At 43.5% G+C, this 21,842-nt stretch overlaps 2 protein-coding genes across 5 annotated transcripts in view; both read right to left on the reverse strand.

The window, feature by feature from the left end:
* The window catches only part of LOC142496907 (interleukin-18-like), a 31,716-nt gene extending 22,174 nt beyond the window's left edge, over window positions 1-9,542 (reverse strand). The window contains exon 1 of the mRNA XM_075603996.1: window positions 9,250-9,542. The gene's annotated coding sequence lies outside the window, so the exon portion shown is untranslated. The remainder of the gene's footprint in view (window positions 1-9,249) is intronic.
* Window positions 9,543-11,995: 2,453 nt separating this feature from the next.
* IL18 (interleukin 18) overlaps window positions 11,996-21,842 on the reverse strand; it is a 44,238-nt gene continuing 34,391 nt past the window's right edge. For 2 of the 4 annotated variants that reach the window (XM_075603998.1, XM_075603997.1), the window contains 4 exons: window positions 19,303-19,362; window positions 19,031-19,174; window positions 13,395-13,534; window positions 11,996-12,371 (listed from right to left, as the gene is read on the reverse strand). In XM_075603998.1, coding sequence (XP_075460113.1) covers window positions 12,150-12,371; window positions 13,395-13,534; window positions 19,031-19,174; window positions 19,303-19,362 — 566 coding nt within the window. In that variant the 3' untranslated portion in view covers window positions 11,996-12,149. The remainder of the gene's footprint in view (window positions 12,372-13,394; window positions 13,535-19,030; window positions 19,175-19,302; window positions 19,363-21,842) is intronic. The other 2 variants (XM_075604000.1, XM_075603999.1) reach the window with 2 other exon arrangements.

Genomic DNA, 21,842 nt, shown 5'->3' on the forward strand with positions numbered 1-21,842 from the left:
TCGGAGGAGATAATCTTTAGAAAAGAGAAGCACACATGCAGTATCCAATAAAATACAGTTTATCCAAAAATGATAAAAGTGGAGGCTTACAGAATCCCAATGGGAAAACAGCATTGACGGTGGTGATCTCAAGACCACATCACAGCGTCTCTGTGTCAGCAAACCGCCACGGTACACTTCAGCCTGGAGCCGTCTCGTCACTTCCGGTCTTGGGGCCGTCACATCACTTCCGGTTGCGCCGCCGGTAGGAAAACAGCTACGGATACCCAGGCACTCTTTCCTTCTTGATTAAGAGGTCGCGCTCAACGCGTTTCGCCGTTCTTGCAGACGGCTTCGTCAGGAGTAGCAGTGACCTGTCCTGGGTGTCTTATTTATACCCATACTGCTATCAAACTCCCCTCCTCCATAGGATGATTGATAGAACATCCCCCAAAGTCACGGGCCAATTACATGCATGTGACCGCACACAGGGAAATACATATACTTAAAAACAGTGATAAACATTTAATTATACAATTATAATAAAATAGTTTAATAGTACCAAAGCATATTTTAAAAACATATTAAAAATAATAATCCTAACTCATAATAAAATACACATTAAAGTATATAAAAAAACACATCAGCTATCCTACTCTTTCTTAGTCATATTGAGCAGACGATAGATGAATCTTAAAAAGACAAAGAAATTAGGTTAGAGTACAACATCAAATTCCAATAATCTTATGAAATGAGGCAAAGTTATAAGGACATCTTGACTATTTTAGACATAGATCGGACCACAAAGACTGAACACCAGTCAATAAAAAATGCTCTCAAAAATTATATAAAAGGTGCAATCCCATCTAAATCCTATAAAAATATGAAATTTACAGAAAAAATAGAAAAAACACCAGGTTAAAGAAAAACACCAAATTTAAAGAAAAACACCAAGTTCAAAGTCCACATTCAGGCCTTGTGGCACTAAGGTTTTGAGAGAAAAGATCCAAAAACTCTCTCTTTTCTTCAGTGCAACATTTCTGTCCCCACCTCTCCAGTGGGGCAGAACATGTTCAAGCACTGTAAACCTTAGTCCTGAAGTGTCACCTTGGTGTATATTGATGAAGTGATTGGATAAAAAGTGAGTAGTGACACCTCTACGCACATTACCAATGTGTTCCAGAATACGTGTTTTAACTGGCCTAGTGGTCTGGCCTACGTATTGAAGCCCACAAGGGCACTGTATTAGGTAAACCACGTATTCTGATCTACACGTAATGTGTTGTTTTATGAAAAACTTTTCTTTGGTAATATTAGACTGGAATCCAAACTTATCGTCCGATCTATGTCTACATGCCAGGCATGTGGTACACCCAAAAAAAACCTTTATTTGGGGTAACCACCTATTACTCTCTTTACAGACCTTTTGTAAGGCACTAGGTGCAAGTGCATTTTTTAGTGAATTAGCTTTTTTAAAAATGACTGTCGGTCTTTCAGGTACTATTTCACCTAGGATAGAGTCATTTTGGACAATATGCCAGTGTTTGCGTATTATTTTAGTTATTTTTTCGGATTGTCTATTATAGTTTGTGAGAAAAGAGAAGTCAAAGTTCTTTTTAGTTTTAACTTTTTCTGTGTTCTTTATAAGATCTTTCCTTTCTAGACATCCTACTTTTTCTACTGCATCTTGAATAACTTGCTCTTCATATTTCTTTTCCCTAAACCTTTCTTGCATAAATTGAGATTGTGTATTAAACACGTCATCATTCGAACAGTTCCTCTTGACCCTTCGTATTTGACCATATGGTACATTTTGTAGCCATTTCGGGTGATGGCAACTGGAAGGTGTGATAAAGTTATTGATATCGACGTCTTTGAAGAAGGTTTGAGTACTAATCTCTCCCTCTTCTATGAGTACAGTCAGGTCCAGGAAGTTAACCCTTTCCCGACTGTACTCACAGTTGAATTTGAGGTTGAGTAGGTTATCATTAAGATAGTTTATAAATCTTTTGAGACTTTCCTCGTCCCCTCTCCAAATAAAGAATATATCGTCGATATATCTCCGCCACAGGCACAAATCCACACCCAGCTCTGCAATAGACCAAATATGGTCTTCCTCCCATGCACCCATGAGAAGATTTGCATAGCTGGGTGCAAATTTCGTGCCCATGGCGGTACCACACTTCTGAAGGTAGTATACTCCTTCAAACAGGAAATAGTTGTGCTCTAGGATAAATTTTATCCCGTCTAGGATAAAGTTTGCCTGTTCAGGAGGCATATTTGTATCCTTAGATAACGCTCTGTCTATGGCATCATGTCCATCTTTATGACTGATACACGTATATAACGAAGTTATATCACATGTGGCAAGAAACCATCCTTCTTCCCATCTTTGGTTATTTATAACTTGCAGAATATCTGTAGTGTCTTTCAGATATGACGGAAGTTCTTTCACATATTTCTGCAGATACGTGTCTATGTATGCCGACAAGTTTGACGTCAGGGAATCTATACCTGCTATTATTGGTCTTCCTGGGGGATTTACTAAACTCTTATGGAGTTTAGGGAGATAGTAAAAGATGGGTCTAATAGGATGTTCTTTATGCAAAAACTTGTATTCGCTCTCATTTATGACTCCATCTTGTTTCCCCTTGTCCAGCAAAGTTTTTAATTTACACAGAAAGTCTGAGGTTGGGTCCTTTTTTAGAGGTGTGTAAGTATTTTTATCACCTAAAATCCGATGTGCCTCAGATATATAGTCTTCCCTGTTGAGAATGGCCACTCCTCCTCCCTTGTCAGCTTGTTTAATTACAATGCTAGTGTCTTTCTGCAGGATTTTGAGGGCATCTCTTTCGTTTTTACTCAAATTATTCTCAAATTTCTGATCAGAACTAGCTAGCTTTTCGAAATCTTTCTGAACTAGTTGTGTAAAGACATCTAGGTTTTTACCTTTCATATGTTTTGGGTAAAAGGTAGAGGATGGTTTTAGACCTGAATGTATCACAATATGTGCATTTTCTTGTGATAGTGTCATATCTCTTTTAGGTTGAGTGTCAACTTCTTTAGGATCTATCTTAGAATCTATTTTCGAGTTTTCACTGGTTCTAAGCTCAACCTCCTTCTGCCTAAAGAATCTTTTGATAGTTAGTTTCCTTAAAAATCTTTGGGCATCCAAAAAAAGGCCAAAATTACTAGAGCTTACAGTGGGGGCGAACTTTAAACCTTTGGAAATAAGGGACTCTTCGGGTTTGGTTAATACCCTAGAGCTCAAGTTGAATATGTTTTTACCTATTTCTTGGGTTTCTTTTGGTATTTCTTTCTGTCCCCTTCCCCGTTTTCGTCGGTTTTTTCCCTTTTTCTTTTTTGGGGTTTTTTTGGGGTTATTTTAGATTTTTGAATGGTTTTATCCACTATTTTAACAGCACTGGATTCAATTTTCTCAAGTTTTCTAGGGGGCCCGTCTTTATAGTCCTCCTCATCTCTTAAAAATTTCTTTACTTTCTTTGTAATTGTTTCTTTCCATAATTTATCTAATTTCTTTTGCAGTTGTGCATCTATTTTTTCACAATGGAAGATATAGAAATAGATAACAACTGCTCCAATATTTTCACTAGAAGACACACGAGATCTGTGGACTTCAATAGTATTCTGAAATTAGATTTGGATAAAGCCCCTATTATAGGGGAAGCAAATATCCTTGCATCAGAATTTGATAAATTGGAGAAGTTGTTAACTAAAGATATTAAGAAATTTTGGGATTACACCTTTTTAGAACAATATGTTTTAAGTGGAAGAGTCCCAAGAGGCCTTAGAATTAATAAGGATCCATCCATGGATTTGGAAGATGAAAGCTTCCTTGACAAGTGGTATGGTCTTTTAGAGAAATGTTCTAATGACCTAATGGGTTTAGTTATAGAACAACAGAAACATCATGTGTCACAAATTGACATAGAGGTGAAAGAAATTGAAGAGAGAATTGGTACTTTAGATCAGACCGCTCTCTTCAAAGAAAAAGATGCACAACTGCAAAAGAAATTAGATAAATTATGGAAAGAAACAATTACAAAGAAAGTAAAGAAATTTTTAAGAGATGAGGAGGACTATAAAGACAGGCCCCCTAGAAAACTTGAGAAAATTGAATCCAGTGCTGTTAAAATAGTGGATAAAACCATTCAAAAATCTAAAATAACCCCAAAAAAACCCTCACCAAAAAAGGACATATCTAAGGGAAAGAAAAAACCTAGAAAATATACCCCTAAAAAAACTAGGAAAAGTCCAGAAAGGGAAAATTGGAGGACAAAACCATATAGAACCCCACACCAACAGGGTAATAAATATGCTAAAACACAAGTAAGCATAGAATTAACCCCGAAAAGATCTATGAGTATAGATTATGACTCAGAAGGGGAAATTAGTATATATAATAGAAAAGAACAACGAGAAACCCAAAGAGATAAAATGTTTCAGAAAGGTGGCCTTAAGTTTAACAACAAGAAGGATTTTTTAGGGGAGGGGGGGTCAACTTCTTTTCAGGGAATAAATTCATATGCCCCACTGATGAGAAGGGATCACTCCTCGGAAAAAAGAAAAAGGGAAAAAACCGACGAAAACGGGGAAGGGGACAGAAAGAAATACCAAAAGAAACCCAAGAAATAGGTAAAAACATATTCAACTTGAGCTCTAGGGTATTAACCAAACCCGAAGAGTCCCTTATTTCCAAAGGTTTAAAGTTCGCCCCCACTGTAAGCTCTAGTAATTTTGGCCTTTTTTTGGATGCCCAAAGATTTTTAAGGAAACTAACTATCAAAAGATTCTTTAGGCAGAAGGAGGTTGAGCTTAGAACCAGTGAAAACTCAAAAATAGATTCTAAGATAGATCCTAAAGAAGTTGACACTCAACCTAAAAGAGATATGACACTATCACAAGAAAATGCACATATTGTGATACATTCAGGTCTAAAACCATCCTCTACCTTTTACCCAAAACATATGAAAGGTAAAAACCTAGATGTCTTTACACAACTAGTTCAGAAAGATTTCGAAAAGCTAGCTAGTTCTGATCAGAAATTTGAGAATAATTTGAGTAAAAACGAAAGAGATGCCCTCAAAATCCTGCAGAAAGACACTAGCATTGTAATTAAACAAGCTGACAAGGGAGGAGGAGTGGCCATTCTCAACAGGGAAGACTATATATCTGAGGCACATCGGATTTTAGGTGATAAAAATACTTACACACCTCTAAAAAAGGACCCAACCTCAGACTTTCTGTGTAAATTAAAAACTTTGCTGGACAAGGGGAAACAAGATGGAGTCATAAATGAGAGCGAATACAAGTTTTTGCATAAAGAACATCCTATTAGACCCATCTTTTACTATCTCCCTAAACTCCATAAGAGTTTAGTAAATCCCCCAGGAAGACCAATAATAGCAGGTATAGATTCCCTGACGTCAAACTTGTCGGCATACATAGACACGTATCTGCAGAAATATGTGAAAGAACTTCCATCATATCTGAAAGACACTACAGATATTCTGCAAGTTATAAATAACCAAAGATGGGAAGAAGGATGGTTTCTTGCCACATGTGATATAACTTCGTTATATACGTGTATCAGTCATAAAGATGGACATGATGCCATAGACAGAGCGTTATCTAAGGATACAAATATGCCTCCTGAACAGGCAAACTTTATCCTAGACGGGATAAAATTTATCCTAGAGCACAACTATTTCCTGTTTGAAGGAGTATACTACCTTCAGAAGTGTGGTACCGCCATGGGCACGAAATTTGCACCCAGCTATGCAAATCTTCTCATGGGTGCATGGGAGGAAGACCATATTTGGTCTATTGCAGAGCTGGGTGTGGATTTGTGCCTGTGGCGGAGATATATCGACGATATATTCTTTATTTGGAGAGGGGACGAGGAAAGTCTCAAAAGATTTAAACTATCTTAATGATAACCTACTCAACCTCAAATTCAACTGTGAGTACAGTCGGGAAAGGGTTAACTTCCTGGACCTGACTGTACTCATAGAAGAGGGAGAGATTAGTACTCAAACCTTCTTCAAAGACGTCGATATCAATAACTTTATCACACCTTCCAGTTGCCATCACCCGAAATGGCTACAAAATGTACCATATGGTCAAATACGAAGGGTCAAGAGGAACTGTTCGAATGATGACGTGTTTAATACACAATCTCAATTTATGCAAGAAAGGTTTAGGGAAAAGAAATATGAAGAGCAAGTTATTCAAGATGCAGTAGAAAAAGTAGGATGTCTAGAAAGGAAAGATCTTATAAAGAACACAGAAAAAGTTAAAACTAAAAAGAACTTTGACTTCTCTTTTCTCACAAACTATAATAGACAATCCGAAAAAATAACTAAAATAATACGCAAACACTGGCATATTGTCCAAAATGACTCTATCCTAGGTGAAATAGTACCTGAAAGACCGACAGTCATTTTTAAAAAAGCTAATTCACTAAAAAATGCACTTGCACCTAGTGCCTTACAAAAGGTCTGTAAAGAGAGTAATAGGTGGTTACCCCAAATAAAGGTTTTTTTTGGGTGTACCACATGCCTGGCATGTAGACATAGATCGGACGATAAGTTTGGATTCCAGTCCAATATTACCAAAGAAAAGTTTTTCATAAAACAACACATTACGTGTAGATCAGAATACGTGGTTTACCTAATACAGTGCCCTTGTGGGCTTCAATACGTAGGCCAGACCACTAGGCCAGTTAAAACACGTATTCTGGAACACATTGGTAATGTGCGTAGAGGTGTCACTACTCACTTTTTATCCAATCACTTCATCAATATACACCAAGGTGACACTTCAGGACTAAGGTTTACAGTGCTTGAACATGTTCTGCCCCACTGGAGAGGTGGGGACAGAAATGTTGCACTGAAGAAAAGAGAGAGTTTTTGGATCTTTTCTCTCAAAACCTTAGTGCCACAAGGCCTGAATGTGGACTTTGAACTTGGTGTTTTTCTTTAAATTTGGTGTTTTTCTTTAACCTGGTGTTTTTTCTATTTTTTCTGTAAATTTCATATTTTTATAGGATTTAGATGGGATTGCACCTTTTATATAATTTTTGAGAGCATTTTTTATTGACTGGTGTTCAGTCTTTGTGGTCCGATCTATGTCTAAAATAGTCAAGATGTCCTTATAACTTTGCCTCATTTCATAAGATTATTGGAATTTGATGTTGTACTCTAACCTAATTTCTTTGTCTTTTTAAGATTCATCTATCGTCTGCTCAATATGACTAAGAAAGAGTAGGATAGCTGATGTGTTTTTTTATATACTTTAATGTGTATTTTATTATGAGTTAGGATTATTATTTTTAATATGTTTTTAAAATATGCTTTGGTACTATTAAACTATTTTATTATAATTGTATAATTAAATGTTTATCACTGTTTTTAAGTATATGTATTTCCCTGTGTGCGGTCACATGCATGTAATTGGCCCGTGACTTTGGGGGATGTTCTATCAATCATCCTATGGAGGAGGGGAGTTTGATAGCAGTATGGGTATAAATAAGACACCCAGGACAGGTCACTGCTACTCCTGACGAAGCCGTCTGCAAGAACGGCGAAACGCGTTGAGCGCGACCTCTTAATCAAGAAGGAAAGAGTGCCTGGGTATCCGTAGCTGTTTTCCTACCGGCGGCGCAACCGGAAGTGATGTGACGGCCCCAAGACCGGAAGTGACGAGACGGCTCCAGGCTGAAGTGTACCGTGGCGGTTTGCTGACACAGAGACGCTGTGATGTGGTCTTGAGATCACCACCGTCAATGCTGTTTTCCCATTGGGATTCTGTAAGCCTCCACTTTTATCATTTTTGGATAAACTGTATTTTATTGGATACTGCATGTGTGCTTCTCTTTTCTAAAGATTATCTCCTCCGAATTGTTCCTGCTGATATATCCCATTAGGCATTGGCCTTAGTATGTGGTGCCCAGCTGGGAGCTCCTTATAACATATTTTGCTACAGGTTGCACTATGTTTGTCTTTTTTTCTTTTTAAAGGTATCTACGCTCCCCTGGTTTTTTCTTCCTATGTTTCGTGTGGACCTTGAAACAGTCCGTCTAAGGGTTTGAGTGTTTTTATTTTTACTTTGTATTTTGTGTTTACCTTCACATTTATATACATAGTTTTTCCATTAAGTGTTTATATATTATATTATTCACTGTGTTTAGGTATTGAGCGCCATCTTGTGTGTTCTATATATCCTTGTGACTTTGGGCAAGTCACTTTATTTCCCTGTGCCTCAGACGCCAAAATAATAGCTTGTAAGCAGGGACCTGTGCCTGCAAAATGTCTCTGTAAAGCGCTACGTAAAACTAGCAGCGCTATACAAGAACTTATTATTATGCTATTATCACAGGACTTCAGCATTTGTTCTATTCTCATTAGCCATTACCATCCTGTACAATTTACGCTTCTCATGTTTCAATGTTGTATTTATTCAAGTCTTTCAGGTCTACCGTTGATAGAGTGGAGGATTACAGGTGTCACAGGACCCTTGGTATAACTGTGCATTTTAGCCAGGTTGCAGCCTTAGTCTGCGCTTATAGCGACGGTGACGTCAGGCTGCGGTTGCTGGAAAAATCAAATTGAGATGACTTCCAGCGATCGCGACCAAGCCGTCGCTCCGTCGCGTCGTGCTTACTATAAGCGCAGGTGACGGCGGCAGTGCATTTGTTTTGGCGCGATGTTGCGTCGCCGGCACTATAAGCTCAGCCTAAGGGATTAGTTGTTTCAGTAGCTTTGATTTAACGACAGGCCGGTCTAGCAGGTGAGAGGCAGATTGCATTCCTCACCACTGAGACATTACTGTATCTCAGCACCCACCCTGCACAGGATACTCGTTATAGCAAGTAGTATTCATTCTCATTAGGGTATCTATGTGGCTATGTTTCACATTGAGAGGTATTAGAGACTGTTTTATTATGTGTTTCATGTGAAGTGTTCTTTAATAAATTTGTGATATCTTTTGTACACCTGAGTGCTTTTTGTGAGATACTTTTTTTCTTTTTCTTGTTTTCAACACACACACACACACACACACACACACACACACACACACACACACACACACACACACACACACACACACACACACACACACACACACACACACACACACACACACACACACACACCGTATTATGTATTAATTAGGATGCTACTACTTTAATTAGTGAGTAAGAAACAGAGGACAGATATAAAGTTACCAGTAATGCATGTTCCGTACCTGGGGTGTCTGCACGTCCCGCCGGCGCTGCACTGAGGTCCCGGGGTGTGAGAGCGCAGTGTGTGCAGGGGCAGGGGAGACCCCCGGGGTGTGAGTGGGTGCTGGGGCAGGGGAGACTCCGGAGTGAGCGCAGTGTGTGCAGGGGCGAACCCGGGGTTTGAGTGAATGCTGGGGCAGGTGAGATCCCGGGGTGAGTGAGTGCAGGGGAGACCCCGGGGTGAGTGAGCGCAGTGGCTGGGGAGAGCCGGAGTGTGTGTGTGCAAGAGCTGGTGCAGTAATCAGGTGCACCGCTGGCAGGGGAGGCGCTTTCATGGTCCGGAATTTCCTGCTTCCTGCATGTGCAGGGAGAGTCTGTGACAGCTACTGTATTATTATTATCTCATTCATTGATACATTGGTACTGAGCTCAGCCTACTCACTTCCATAATCAAAGTAAAGCAATGCACACACCCCTCCCCACCCACCCCACTGCGATATCCCCCTCCCCACCCACCCCACTGCCATATCACCCACCCCACCCACCCCACCCCACTGCCATATCACCCACCCCACTGCCATATCCCCCTCCCCACCCACCCCCCTGCCATATCCCCCTCCCCACCCACCCCACTGCCATATCCCCCTCCCCACCCACCCCACTGCCATATCCCCCACCCCACTGCCATATCCCCCTCCCCACCCACCCCACTGCCATATCCCCCTCCCCACCCACCCCACCCACCCCACTGCCATATCCCCCTCCCCACCCCACCCACCCCACTGCCATATCCCCCTCCCCACCCACCCCACCCACCCCACTGCCATATCCCCCTCCCCACCCACCCCACCCACCCCACTGCCATATCCCCCTCCCCACCCACCCCACCGCCATATCCCCCTCCCCACCCACCCACCCACCCCACTGCCATATCCCCCTCCCCACCCACCCCACTGCCATATCCACCAACCACCCCACCCACCCCACTGCCATATCCCCCTCCCCAAAACTGCCATATCCCCCTCAACACCCACACCACCCACCCCACTGCCATATCCCCCGCCCCACCCACCCCACTGCCATATCCCCCGCCCCACCCACCCCACTGCCATATCCCCCTCCCTACTGCCATATCCCCCTCCCCACCCACCCTACTGCCATATCCCCCTCCCCACCCACCCCACCGCCATATGGACTCAGTTAAGGATCAGCGAGGCGTTTTTTTAATGTCACACAAAGTTCGATAAGTACAGTAGGGCCATGTTTACTGCACATAATAAGTCTTACACCAGCTCAGGCACACAATCATTAGGCGCAGAGGCTATCCGGAGAGGAATGAGGGCGAAGGAAAGATGGCTGCATCAATATAAAACTGATAATAGAATTTGTTTGAGCATTTTCTCGGTTGATGGTTCTCCGTACATACAAGGAGAAAAAAAGAACTCAGCTAGAAACGCACTCAGTAGCCAGATGTCTGGTTTATGGATTATATTAAAATTAATCTTTAATAGTATCCTAGTTAAAATAAAGTGTACAAAAAAAGAGGACAAACTCGTTACTAACACGTGACCAAACGTATAGCCAAGTAGATGGTGTCCCCTGGATAATGCTTAGTTCCACCCTGTCCTTGGAAAATGACTAAATTGTCAGTTTAAGTTATTCAATATTCGTGCAGAGAGTCTCAGAATCACAAATAATTCACTTCCTGTGGGGACTGACATGTTCACTCTGAGTTCAGAGTGCCAGTATTTGTCCTACTCTTGCTATAGCTGCATGTATTTTGTGGTTAAAAGAGATGTTACATTTAACCTTGTGAAGTGGAATTGGTTGTTCGGTTACAATGTTGCCATAATGTGGGCAGATGCTAACATACACTGGAGATAGACTCAATTGGATTATTCAATATCCTTAAAATGATTGGGAGTTTTTGATGTATGTATATATATATAATCAAAAAATAAATAGATTATACCGCTCTGTGGCTAACTAAATGCTTTTATTTGTGTGAGCTTTCGAGATACACTGATCTCTTCTTCCGGCGATGTTACAATGAATGAAGCAAGCAAAAGGTAAACTTAAAAACAGTGTCTCTTGGAATGTTATCTGTGCTGGTCCTTCCATTCCAAGAGACACTGTTTTTAAGTATACCTTTTGCTTGCTTCATTCATTGTATATATATATATACTGCCACAATATTTAAAGTGATCTGATATATCTCAGGCTCAATGTACTAGCAAATCTCCAGATATATTACACCTTGGCAGAAAAATGGTCAGCCATAAAAACAGGGAAGATCCAGACTGGATATGTACAAAACAATTCAATAGCTTGCGGTATTCTTCACCACTGGTTGTGACTTTCACAGCTTTTAAGTGATTGTTTTAGGTATTTTATAGTATACTGTAGTATGCACTTGCCGTGGTTCCCAGTCTTGTGTGTTCCGGGAGACATGTGCTAGTTGCTAAGGCTAACTGCTTATGTGGTGTTCACAACCACTCACCTCAAAATCGCAACCAATAAGCTTTTCTATAGTGGTTCAAAGATATAGTGGACTCAGAGCAATACTATCTGTTACTTAGACAGCCTCTGCCGACGATCGTTTCGCGCTATACTGGTAGGCTTGACAAAGCATGATATAGCGCGAGATGATCGTCGGCATGTTTGCATGTTTGCGTTACATGTAGAGTTAGACCTATCAGTAAAGGTTAGAGCAATAAATACAAATACATACAGTATGAATGTCCATGTGTCCAGAGAGAGATCAATGGCTAAATGTATAAAACAATACTGTTTATTAGGACAAAACTAAACAGTATACTTAAATAATAAAAAAAAACCAATAAAAACAGATACAAAAGAAAACGACCATGAAGATAAAAAAAAACGATGATATTTACAAAGCAGACTCACTAAGGTATTTGTTTCAACAAAAGTTAACTTTCATCATAATTGTTTCATCCAATACATCCAGAGGACAGTACTTTAAAACCAATTGGTGGATATCGTTCTCATCCTGGAAAGCCAGATAAAAATCCTTTTTCAGAGATGACTCGAATCGAAGCGAATGACTTCCCGTTGAGAATTTTTTCATGTAGAATATAAACTCGCTCCTGTCAGATGGTATGTCTTTCGGCTTATCGCCTTCCTGATGTGGGAGAGAAAAAAAAAATCAATTCAACGATAGCTGCTTGCAGTCCTACTGCTGATACAAATAATAAATCATGTTTAGCAGTATCGACTGCAATCTGCAAACAACCTATCAAAAAAGCATACAGGAGGACATCCTCCCGAACACGACAACTTGAATCAATGCTAATTGATACATTGACAGAGGGTAACAATAACGCAGTTTTGATCAAAAATAGTTTTGCTGACCTTTTTTTTTATTCTGAGAGGTGTCATTAACAAAGTCTCACGTTCTAGTGGCTGTAGTGGTCCCAAAGAAATGTAACTCTGTTGTACAGTAAGTCATGGGACCAACTGAATTCGTAGCAGGTCCAATCATCCAGCGTGTGAGACCTCAAACAACCTGGACACACATTTTCAAAAAGAACGTTCTTGATGATCCATTAAAATGTAGCAGCTTTTTTAAGAAAGTATTCTTAGCTCCGGGGTTTCCCAGAGAGCCGAGATATTTACCTTTCTATATGCTGGTAAAATAAAATATGGCCACCAGTGTCGTCCAATCGTAAGCCGCCATGGCCTTCTATTGGCATGTGGAAGCGAGGCTTGGATGGCAGACATAATGATTTCCCGAAAGGGACCAGAAATAACGTCACAGCTTTGGATTTAGGGGGTTTCCAGAGCTAAAAATAGCGCTGTTCAGATCCAGGGAGCCCCTCGGAATCAGAACGATTCTCTAAACATGTTGGGCAGGGGGATTACTGCTTTAAATAATTGACACAGTCTCAAAAGTCGGCTGTAGATACATCTTCGTCCCTGTTGCCAATGTTTGGTTTGATCAGCGGTGGCCAACTCCAGTCCTCAACAGCTTCCAACAGGTCAGGTTTCCGGGATATGCCTGCTTCAGCAAGTCTTTGACTGAGCCACTGTTTGAGCCAACTATACTGAAGTAGGGATATCCCAAAAAACCTGACCCGATGGTGGCCCTTGAGGACTGGAGTTGGCCACCCCTGGGTTGGATACATTAGCTGCTTTGTGCATGTACCTTAAAATGAATGGCCCCATCGTTGGTGCAGTACATGAGGTAGTTCCTGCTGTCGACAGTGACAGTGAAGAGCACAGCGATTGCAGCCCGGTGAAGGGAATTGTCTTTGTACTTGTGCAGGAAAAACATGGAACCACTTTCTAAAGGAGCAAAATGAAAAATGTATGTGTGTGTGTGTGTTTGTGTGTGTGTAAAGAAGGGTGTTACACTAGCAATTTATCTGCTGAAACCAATCACTGCATTATGTAAGGAATCGGGGAACACGTCTTCCGCAGCGTGTTCCCTCCTTACCTGCTTCTACTGTGCGCTTCCCCGCTCTGGTTACAGAGCGCACGCGTACCCGCAGCTCTTCAGGCTGTGCCACGGAGCTTAGCTTGATCCCCCAATCGCGTAGCACGTCAGTCAAGTGCGGCACGCGCACGTGACGTCATGCACTGCTCTACAGCTGCGTGGCAAGTTATCATCAGGCCCACTTGTTTCCTGCAGCCAATCCTTGCCTCTGCAGAGGCCGCACCTCCGCTCCGCCTCCCTTGCTACTGGTTCCTGTTAAAAACCCTTCCTGCTTTGCTGAGCATAACCCATTGTAGCCTTGTGTTCCCTGTGTTTGCTGTGCCCTGCCTTGTGTCTTGTACTACAGCTTCTTCGTTTGACTTCTTGTGTACCGATCTGGCTTGACTTTGGACCTTCTCTGGCAACAGACCCCGGCTTGACTATTGAACCCTCTCTGGAATTCGACCTAGGCATACTCCTGACTACACACACCTCTCCAATGCCTGACCACGGCTCAACGGATATCGACCATCCCAAAGGCTCCGCCCCTGGACTCCGGCAAGTATACCGACCAACCCGACTTCTCCAGCCCAGACCCAGCTACGCTGACCATCCACCCTCCAGGCGTGCCTCGCTGCTCTGGGTGCGCAGTCTTGTACTTTCCAACCTTAGTACCAGGGTCCCACCTTCAATGTGGTGAGCGCAAGCGTTGCAGATTATTTCTGTAGCACTCATATAATTTCTAGTATTTATTCATAGACACTTAAAAAATATATATACAGTTAGGTCCGGAAATAATTGGACACTTATACAAGTTTTGTTATTTCGGCTGTGTACCAAAATAAATTCAAGTTACAGTTAAATAATGAATATGGGCTTAAAGTGCAGTCTATCAGCTTTAATTTGAGGGTATTCACATCCAAATTGGAGGAAGGGTTTAGGAATTGCATTTCTTTAATATGTAGCCCCCTCTTTTTCAAGGAACCAAAAGTAATTGGACAATTGACTCAAAAGCTGTTTCATGGACAGGTGTGGGTTATTCCTTCATTATTTCATCATCAATTAAGCAGGTAAAAGGTCTGGACTTGATTCCAGGTGGGGCATTCACATTTGGAAGCTGTTGCTGTGAACCCACAACATGCGGTCAAAGGAGCTCTCAATGCAAGTGAAACAGGGCATCCTTAGGCTGCAAAAAAAAAATCATCAGAGAGATAGCAGGAACATTAGGAGTGGCCAAATCAACAGTTTGGTACATTCTGAGAAAAAAAGAATGCACTGCTGAGCTCTGCAACACAAAAAGGCCTAGACGTCCACGGAAGACAACAGTGGTGGATGATCGTAGGATCCTTTACATGGTAAAGAAAAACCCCTTCACAACATCCAGCCAAGTGAAGAACACTCTCCAGGAGGTAGGCATATCATTATCCAAGTCTACCATAAAGAGAAAACTTCACGAGAGCAAATACAGAGGGTTCACCACCAGGTGCAAACCATTCATAAGCCTCAAGAATAGAAAAGACAGATTAGAATTTGCCAAACAATATCTAAATATCTAAATATCTAAAAAAGTCAGCCCAGTTCTTGAACAGAATTCTTTGGACAGATGAAACTAAGATCAACCTGTACCAGAATAATGGGAAGAAAAAAGTATGGAGAAGGCTTGGAACGGCTCATGATCCGAAGCATACCACATCATCTGTAAAACATGGTGGAGGCAGTGTGATGCATGGGCATGCATGGCTTACAATGGCTTTGGGTCACTAGTGTTTATTGATGATGTGACAGAAGACAGAAGCAGCCGGATGAATTCTGAAGTGTATAGGTATATATTATCTGCTCAGATTCAGCCAAATTCAGCGAAGTTGATTGGACGGCGCTTCACTTTACAGATGGACAATGACCCAAAACATACTGCGAAAGCAACCCAGGAGTTTTTTAAGGCAAAGAAGTGGAATATTCTGCAATGGCCGAGTCAATACCTGATCTCAACCCGATCGAGCATGCATTTCACTTGCTGAAGAAAAAACTTAAGGCAGAAAGACCCACGCACAAACAACAACTGGAGACAGCTGCAGTAAAGTGAAAAAGAAAATATAGTGCGCAGCTACAACTAACTCAAATTGTGATAATGACTAGTGTCTAGAATGAACAAAACAAAAATGTTATACCCTATACCTTAATTGACCGTACACAGATATATGTGATTAATATTAAACCATACAGAACAGTGAGGTATCTCGGTGAGCGTCTACAGCTGTATAAAAGAGTAGCTCAGCACCCTCACGAACTAGGGAATCAAAGACAAAAAAACAGCGCAAAACGTGAATAGTGAAGTAAATGAACACAATTTATATAAAAAAGGGGTTAAGTATTCTGCGTACATAAAAATGGTAGATCAATCGCAATTACGTGTGCATTACACGAGATTACCACACAGCTGACACCGGACTTGACGACAGATGAGGATCCCTCTGGTGGGTGTTCCGTGGTGGTCTCCAGATATCGTCTCAACCCCTCGGAGTAGTGGCAACTTGCACAGTGAATCCAACTCGGGTTTTAGGTCTCATCAGGAAAACATCTCCCCGCCATCGGTGGTTGTCCAATCACCATATATGGGACAGATGGAAATCCCTCAGCTGTGGCAGACACACCAAGTGTGTAGTGGATGAAAACAAGTCTCTGGTGCATGCATAAACCGTGATGCTAGTCCATGCAGATAAGTACAGTAGGATACAAATAGTTGTTATACACTTGAGAACACACTCGGAGTGTTTGATTACTGGCAGTGACGATTCCCCTCTGAGTGCCCGCGCTTCCGCGTTATGTAACATGAGGGGGCATGACTTGCAGGTCAGACACCCGAGCGCTATCTCGGGAGAGTAAAAGCAAATAATGGCCGAAAAATGCTACTTCAGGGATCTATCGTCAAGTCCGGTGTCAGCTGTGTAGTGATCTCGTGTAATGCACACATAATTGCGATTGATCTACTGTACCATTTTTATGTACGCAGAATACTTACCCCCTTTTTTATATAAATTGTGTTGATTTACTTCACTATACGCGTTTTGCGCTGTTTTTTTGTCTTTGATTCCCTAGCTGCAGTAAAGGCCTGGCAAAGCATCACAAAGGAGGAAACCCAGCGTTTGGTGATGTCCATGTGTTCCATACTTCAAGCAGTCATTGCCTGCAAAGGATTCTTGACAAAGTATTAAAAATGAACATTTTATTTATGATTGTGTTAATTTGTCCAATTACATTTGAGCCCGTGAAATAAGGGGTCTGTGTATGAAAATAGTTGTAATTCCTAAACGTTTCATGCAATATTTTTGTTCAACCCCTTGAATTAAAGCTGAAAGTCTGCACTTCTATTGCATCTCGGTTGTTTCATTTCAAATCCATTGTGGTGGCGTACAGAGCCCAAATTATGAAAATTGTGTCAGTGTCCAATTATTTCCGGACCTAACTGTATGTAGCAATTGTATATATACTGTAGGTGTGACAGTGAGGGAGAGTTTGGGTGTAGGTGTGACAGTGAGGGAGAGTTTGGTGTAGATGTGACAGTGAGGGATAGTTTGGGTGTAGATGTGACGGTGAGGGAGGGTTTGGGTGTAGATGGGACAGTGAGGGAGAGTTTGGGTGTAGATGTGACAGTGAGGGAGAGTTTGGGTGTAGGTGTGACAGTGAGGGAGAGTTTGGGTGTAGTTGTGACAGTGAGGGAGGGTTTGGGTGTAGGTGTGACAGTAAGGGAGAGTTTGGGTGTAGGTGTGACAGTGAGGGAGAGTTTGGTGTAGATGTGACAGTGAGGGATAGTTTGGGTGTAGATGTGACGGTGAGGGAGGGTTTGGGTGTAGATGTGACAGTGAGGGAGAGTTTGGGTGTAGATGTGACAGTGAGGGAGAGTTTGGGTGTAGGTGTGACAGTGAGGGAGAGTTTGGGTGTAGGTGTGACAGTGAGGGAGAGTTTGGGTGTAGGTGTGACAGTGAGGGAGAGTTTGGGTGTAGGTGTGACAGTGAGGGAGAGTTTGGGTGTAGGTGTGACAGTGAGGGAGAATTTGGGTGTAGGTGTGACAGTGAGGGATAGTTTGGGTGTAGATGTGACGGTGAGGGAGGGTTTGGGTGTAGATGGGACAGTGAGGGAGAGTTTGGGTGTAGATGTGACAGTGAGGGAGAGTTTGGGTGTAGGTGTGACAGTGAGGGAGAGTTTGGGTGTAGTTGTGACAGTGAGGGAGGGTTTGGGTGTAGGTGTGACAGTGAGGGAGAGTTTGGGTGTAGGTGTGACAGTGAGGGAGAGTTTGGTGTAGATGTGACAGTGAGGGATAGTTTGGGTGTAGATGTGACGGTGAGGGAGGGTTTGGGTGTAGATGTGACAGTGAGGGAGAGTTTGGGTGTAGATGTGACAGTGAGGGAGAGTTTGGGTGTAGGTGTGACAGTGAGGGAGAGTTTGGGTGTAGGTGTGACAGTGAGGGAGAGTTTGGGTGTAGGTGTGACAGTGAGGGAGAGTTTGGGTGTAGGTGTGACATTGAGGGAGCGTTTGGGTGTAGGTGTGACAGTGAGGGAGCGTTTGGGTGTAGGTGTGACAGTAAGGGAGAGTTTGGGTGTAGGTGTGACAGTGAGGGAGAGTTTGGGTGTAGGTGTGACAGTGAGGGAGCGTTTGGGTGTAGGTTTGACAGTGAGGGAGAGTTTGGGTGTAGGTGTGACAGTGAGGGAGAGTTTGGGTGTAGGTGTGACAGTGAGGGAGAGTTTGGGTGTAGGTGTGACAGTGAGGGAGAGTTTGGGTGTAGGTGTGACAGTGAGGGAGAGTTTGGGTGTAGGTGTGGTAATGGAAAGGGTAAAAATTATTACTTCTTTTTTGGACATGTTAAGCTTCAGATAAAGGTGGGACATCCAAGAGGAGATTGCGGAGAGGCAGTTGGTGACACGAGACAAGAAAGAGGGGAAGAAGTCAGGGGAGGAGCGGAAGATTTAGGTATCATCAGCATAGAGATAATACTGAAATCCAAAAGATTGTATTAGTTCGCCAAGAGAAGAGTCATAAGGTGAGAAGAGCAGAGGAGCCAGGACAGAGCCTTGTGGAACACAGAGAGAAAGAGGGCGCGAGGAGGAGGGGGAGACACGGAAAGAGAGGTTGGCAGGACTTGAAGCAGGAAAGGGCTGCATCACAGAGGCCAATAGAGTGAAGAATATGTAGGAGAAGAGGGTGATCAACAGTGTCAAATGCAGCAAAGAGATCCAGGAGAATTCGTACGGATTAATTACCCTTAGACTTAGCTGTGAGTAGGTCATTAGTCACTTTTGTTAGTGGTGCCTTGGTGGAGTGTAGAGGGTGGAAACGTACATATTGGCCATTGATATGGCCTCATATTGTACCTTTGGTATCTCCATCTGCTTCAAAGGTGGCTGCGGATTCCTCCGTAGAAGCAACGAGCAGGCGATGCTTGTAGTTTGTAACATGTCGGGGCATTGGAGGGGACCCTGATTGGGCTGATCTGTAGGAGTCTGTTTCATCCACTTCTAACGAGCAAAATATCGGTGTTATTTAGGGAATAAAGATCATGGACGTGGGAACAGAAATTCAAAACTAGAGCAGACAACATGCATTTAAATAAAGCAAAACATGTCTTCTTCAAATACCAACGTACTTTGAGTATTGTTTGTAGGCAGGTCACTGTTTAGCAGGAAAGAGCACTTCAATATGATGCCTAAAAACAGTATACAGTATAAATAAAATAATGAATTACTAGGTTAATGTTAATGCCTACAAAATCTGTTGGTATAAATGTGAACTCAGAAAATCATAGGAATAAACCATATTGAACTGTGTACAGTTGGAAGTGCATAGTGTTTTGCTACGTGCATAAGGAGGTAATGCTACACCTGCATATGTGTATATATATATATTGAAACAGAAGTGCATAGAACAAAGAACACCATAAAAATAATGTCACTCGTTAATATAAAATAATAAAAGGATCAATACTTGCACACAAAATGAGTGTCTACAATGATGCTTATTTGAGAAAAGTGTCCAGTTGTTGGATTTCCAAAGTGCTGGATTCCGTGGGCTCTGATGCTGCCATGATGGCAATGCCAAAGTGTCCTTAAACCTCCGGTGCTGGTGTTTTTTCAAGCCTGCAGGTGTCACTGATGATACAGCCTGTACGGTAGTCTGCTCCATGGGCACCCCTCTGCATTGTGCTGGGGGTCCCTCACTCTCTAGTGCTGGCGTTCCTCTGCGTTGTGCTGGGGACCCCTCACCCTCCAGTGCTGGCGTTCCTCTGTGTTGTGCGGGGTGTCCCTCACCCTCCAGTGCTGGCGTTCCTCTGTGTTGTGCTGGAGGTCCCTCACTCCCCAGTGCTGGCGTTCCTCTGCATTGTGCTGGAGGTCCCTCACTATCCATTGCTGGCGTTCCTCTGTGTTGTGCGGGGTGTCCCTCACCCTCCAATGCTGGCGTTCCTCTGTGTTGTGCTGGAGGTCCCTCACTCTCCAGTGCTGGCGTTCCTCTGCATTGTGCTGGAGGTCCCTCACCCTCCAGTGCTGGCGTTCCTCTGTGTTGTGCGGGATGTCCCTCACCCTCCAGTGCTGGCGTTCCTCTGTGTTGTGCGGGGTGTCCTTCACCCTCCAGTGCTGGCGTTCCTCTGTGTTGTGCTGGAGGTCCCTCACTCTCCAGTGCTGGCGTTCCTCTGTGTTGTGCGGGGTGTCCCTCAACCTCCAGTGCTGGCGTTCCTCTGCGTTGTGCTGGGGGGTCCCTCACCCTCCAGTGCTGGCGTTCCTCTGTGTTGTGCTGGGGGCCCCTCACCCTCCAGTGCTGGCGTTCCTCTGTGTTGTGCGAGGTGTCCCTCACCCTCCAGTGCTGGCGTTCCTCTGCGTTGTGCTGGGGGTACCTCACCCTCCAGTGCTGGCGTTCCTCTGTGTTGTGCGGGGTGTCCCTCACCCTCCAGTGCTGGCGTTCCTCTGCGTTGTGCTGGGGGTCCCTCACCCTCCAGTGCTGGCGTTCCTCTGCATTGTGCTGGGGGTCCCTCACCCTCCTGTGCTGGTGTTCCTCTGTGTTGTGCGGGGTGTCCCTCACCCTCCAGTGCTGGCGTTCCTCTGTGTTGTGCGGGGTGTCCCTCACCCTCCAATGCTGGCGTTCCTCTGTGTTGTGCTGGAGGTACCTCACTCTCCAGTGCTGGCGTTCCTCTGCATTGTGCTGGAGGTCCCTCACCCTCCAGTGCTGGCATTCCTCTGTGTTGTGCGGGGTGTCCCTCACCCTCCAGTGCTGGCGTTCCTCTGTGTTGTGCGGGGTGTCCTTCACCCTCCAGTGCTGGCGTTCCTCTGCATTGTGCTGGAGGTCCCTCACTATCCATTGCTGGCGTTCCTCTGTGTTGTGCGGGGTGTCCCTCAACCTCCAATGCTGGCGTTCCTCTGCATTGTGCTGGGGGCCCCTCACCCTCCAGTGCTGGCGTTCTTCTGTGTTGTGCGAGGTGTCCCTCACCCTCCAGTGCTGGCGTTCCTCTGCGTTGTGCTGGGGGTCCCTCACCCTCCAGTGCTGGCGTTCCTCTGTGTTGTGCGGGGTGTCCCTCACCCTCCAGTGCTGGCGTTCCTCTGCGTTGTGCTGTGGGTCCCTCACCCTCCAGTGCTGGCGTTCCTCTGCATTGTGCTGGGGGTCCCTCACCCTCCAGTGCTGGCGTTCCTCTGCATTGTGCGGAGTGTCCCTCACCCTGCGGTGCTGGCGTTCCTCTGCATTGTGCGGGGTGTCCCTCACCCTCCAGTGCTGGCGTTCCTCTGCGTTGTGCTGGGGGTCCCTCACCCTGCGGTGCTGGCGCCACTGTGCATTGCGCTGAATTCCCTCACCCTCCGTGCTGGACAAGAGAGCGTTTCCCAACAAAATATAAATATTTAAAAAAAAATAAGGTACTGTACAGTAGCACTAAAAGTTTGAAAGTATTGGTAAGACACTGTAGTTATGTATGTATGTATGTATGTTTCTATGTATGTATGTATGTATGCATGTATCTATCTACTGTATGTATGTTTCGATATATGTATGTATGTATTTATCTATGTATGTATGTATCTATGTATGTATGTATCTATGTATGTTTCTATGTATGTATGTATGTATGTACAAGCATACCCCGCATTAACGTACGCAATGGGACCGGAGCATGTATGTAAAGCGAAAATGTACTTAAAGTGAAGC

The sequence above is a fragment of the Ascaphus truei genome, chromosome 6, assembly GCF_040206685.1.
Source record: "Ascaphus truei isolate aAscTru1 chromosome 6, aAscTru1.hap1, whole genome shotgun sequence".
Lineage (NCBI taxonomy): Eukaryota > Metazoa > Chordata > Amphibia > Anura > Ascaphidae > Ascaphus > Ascaphus truei.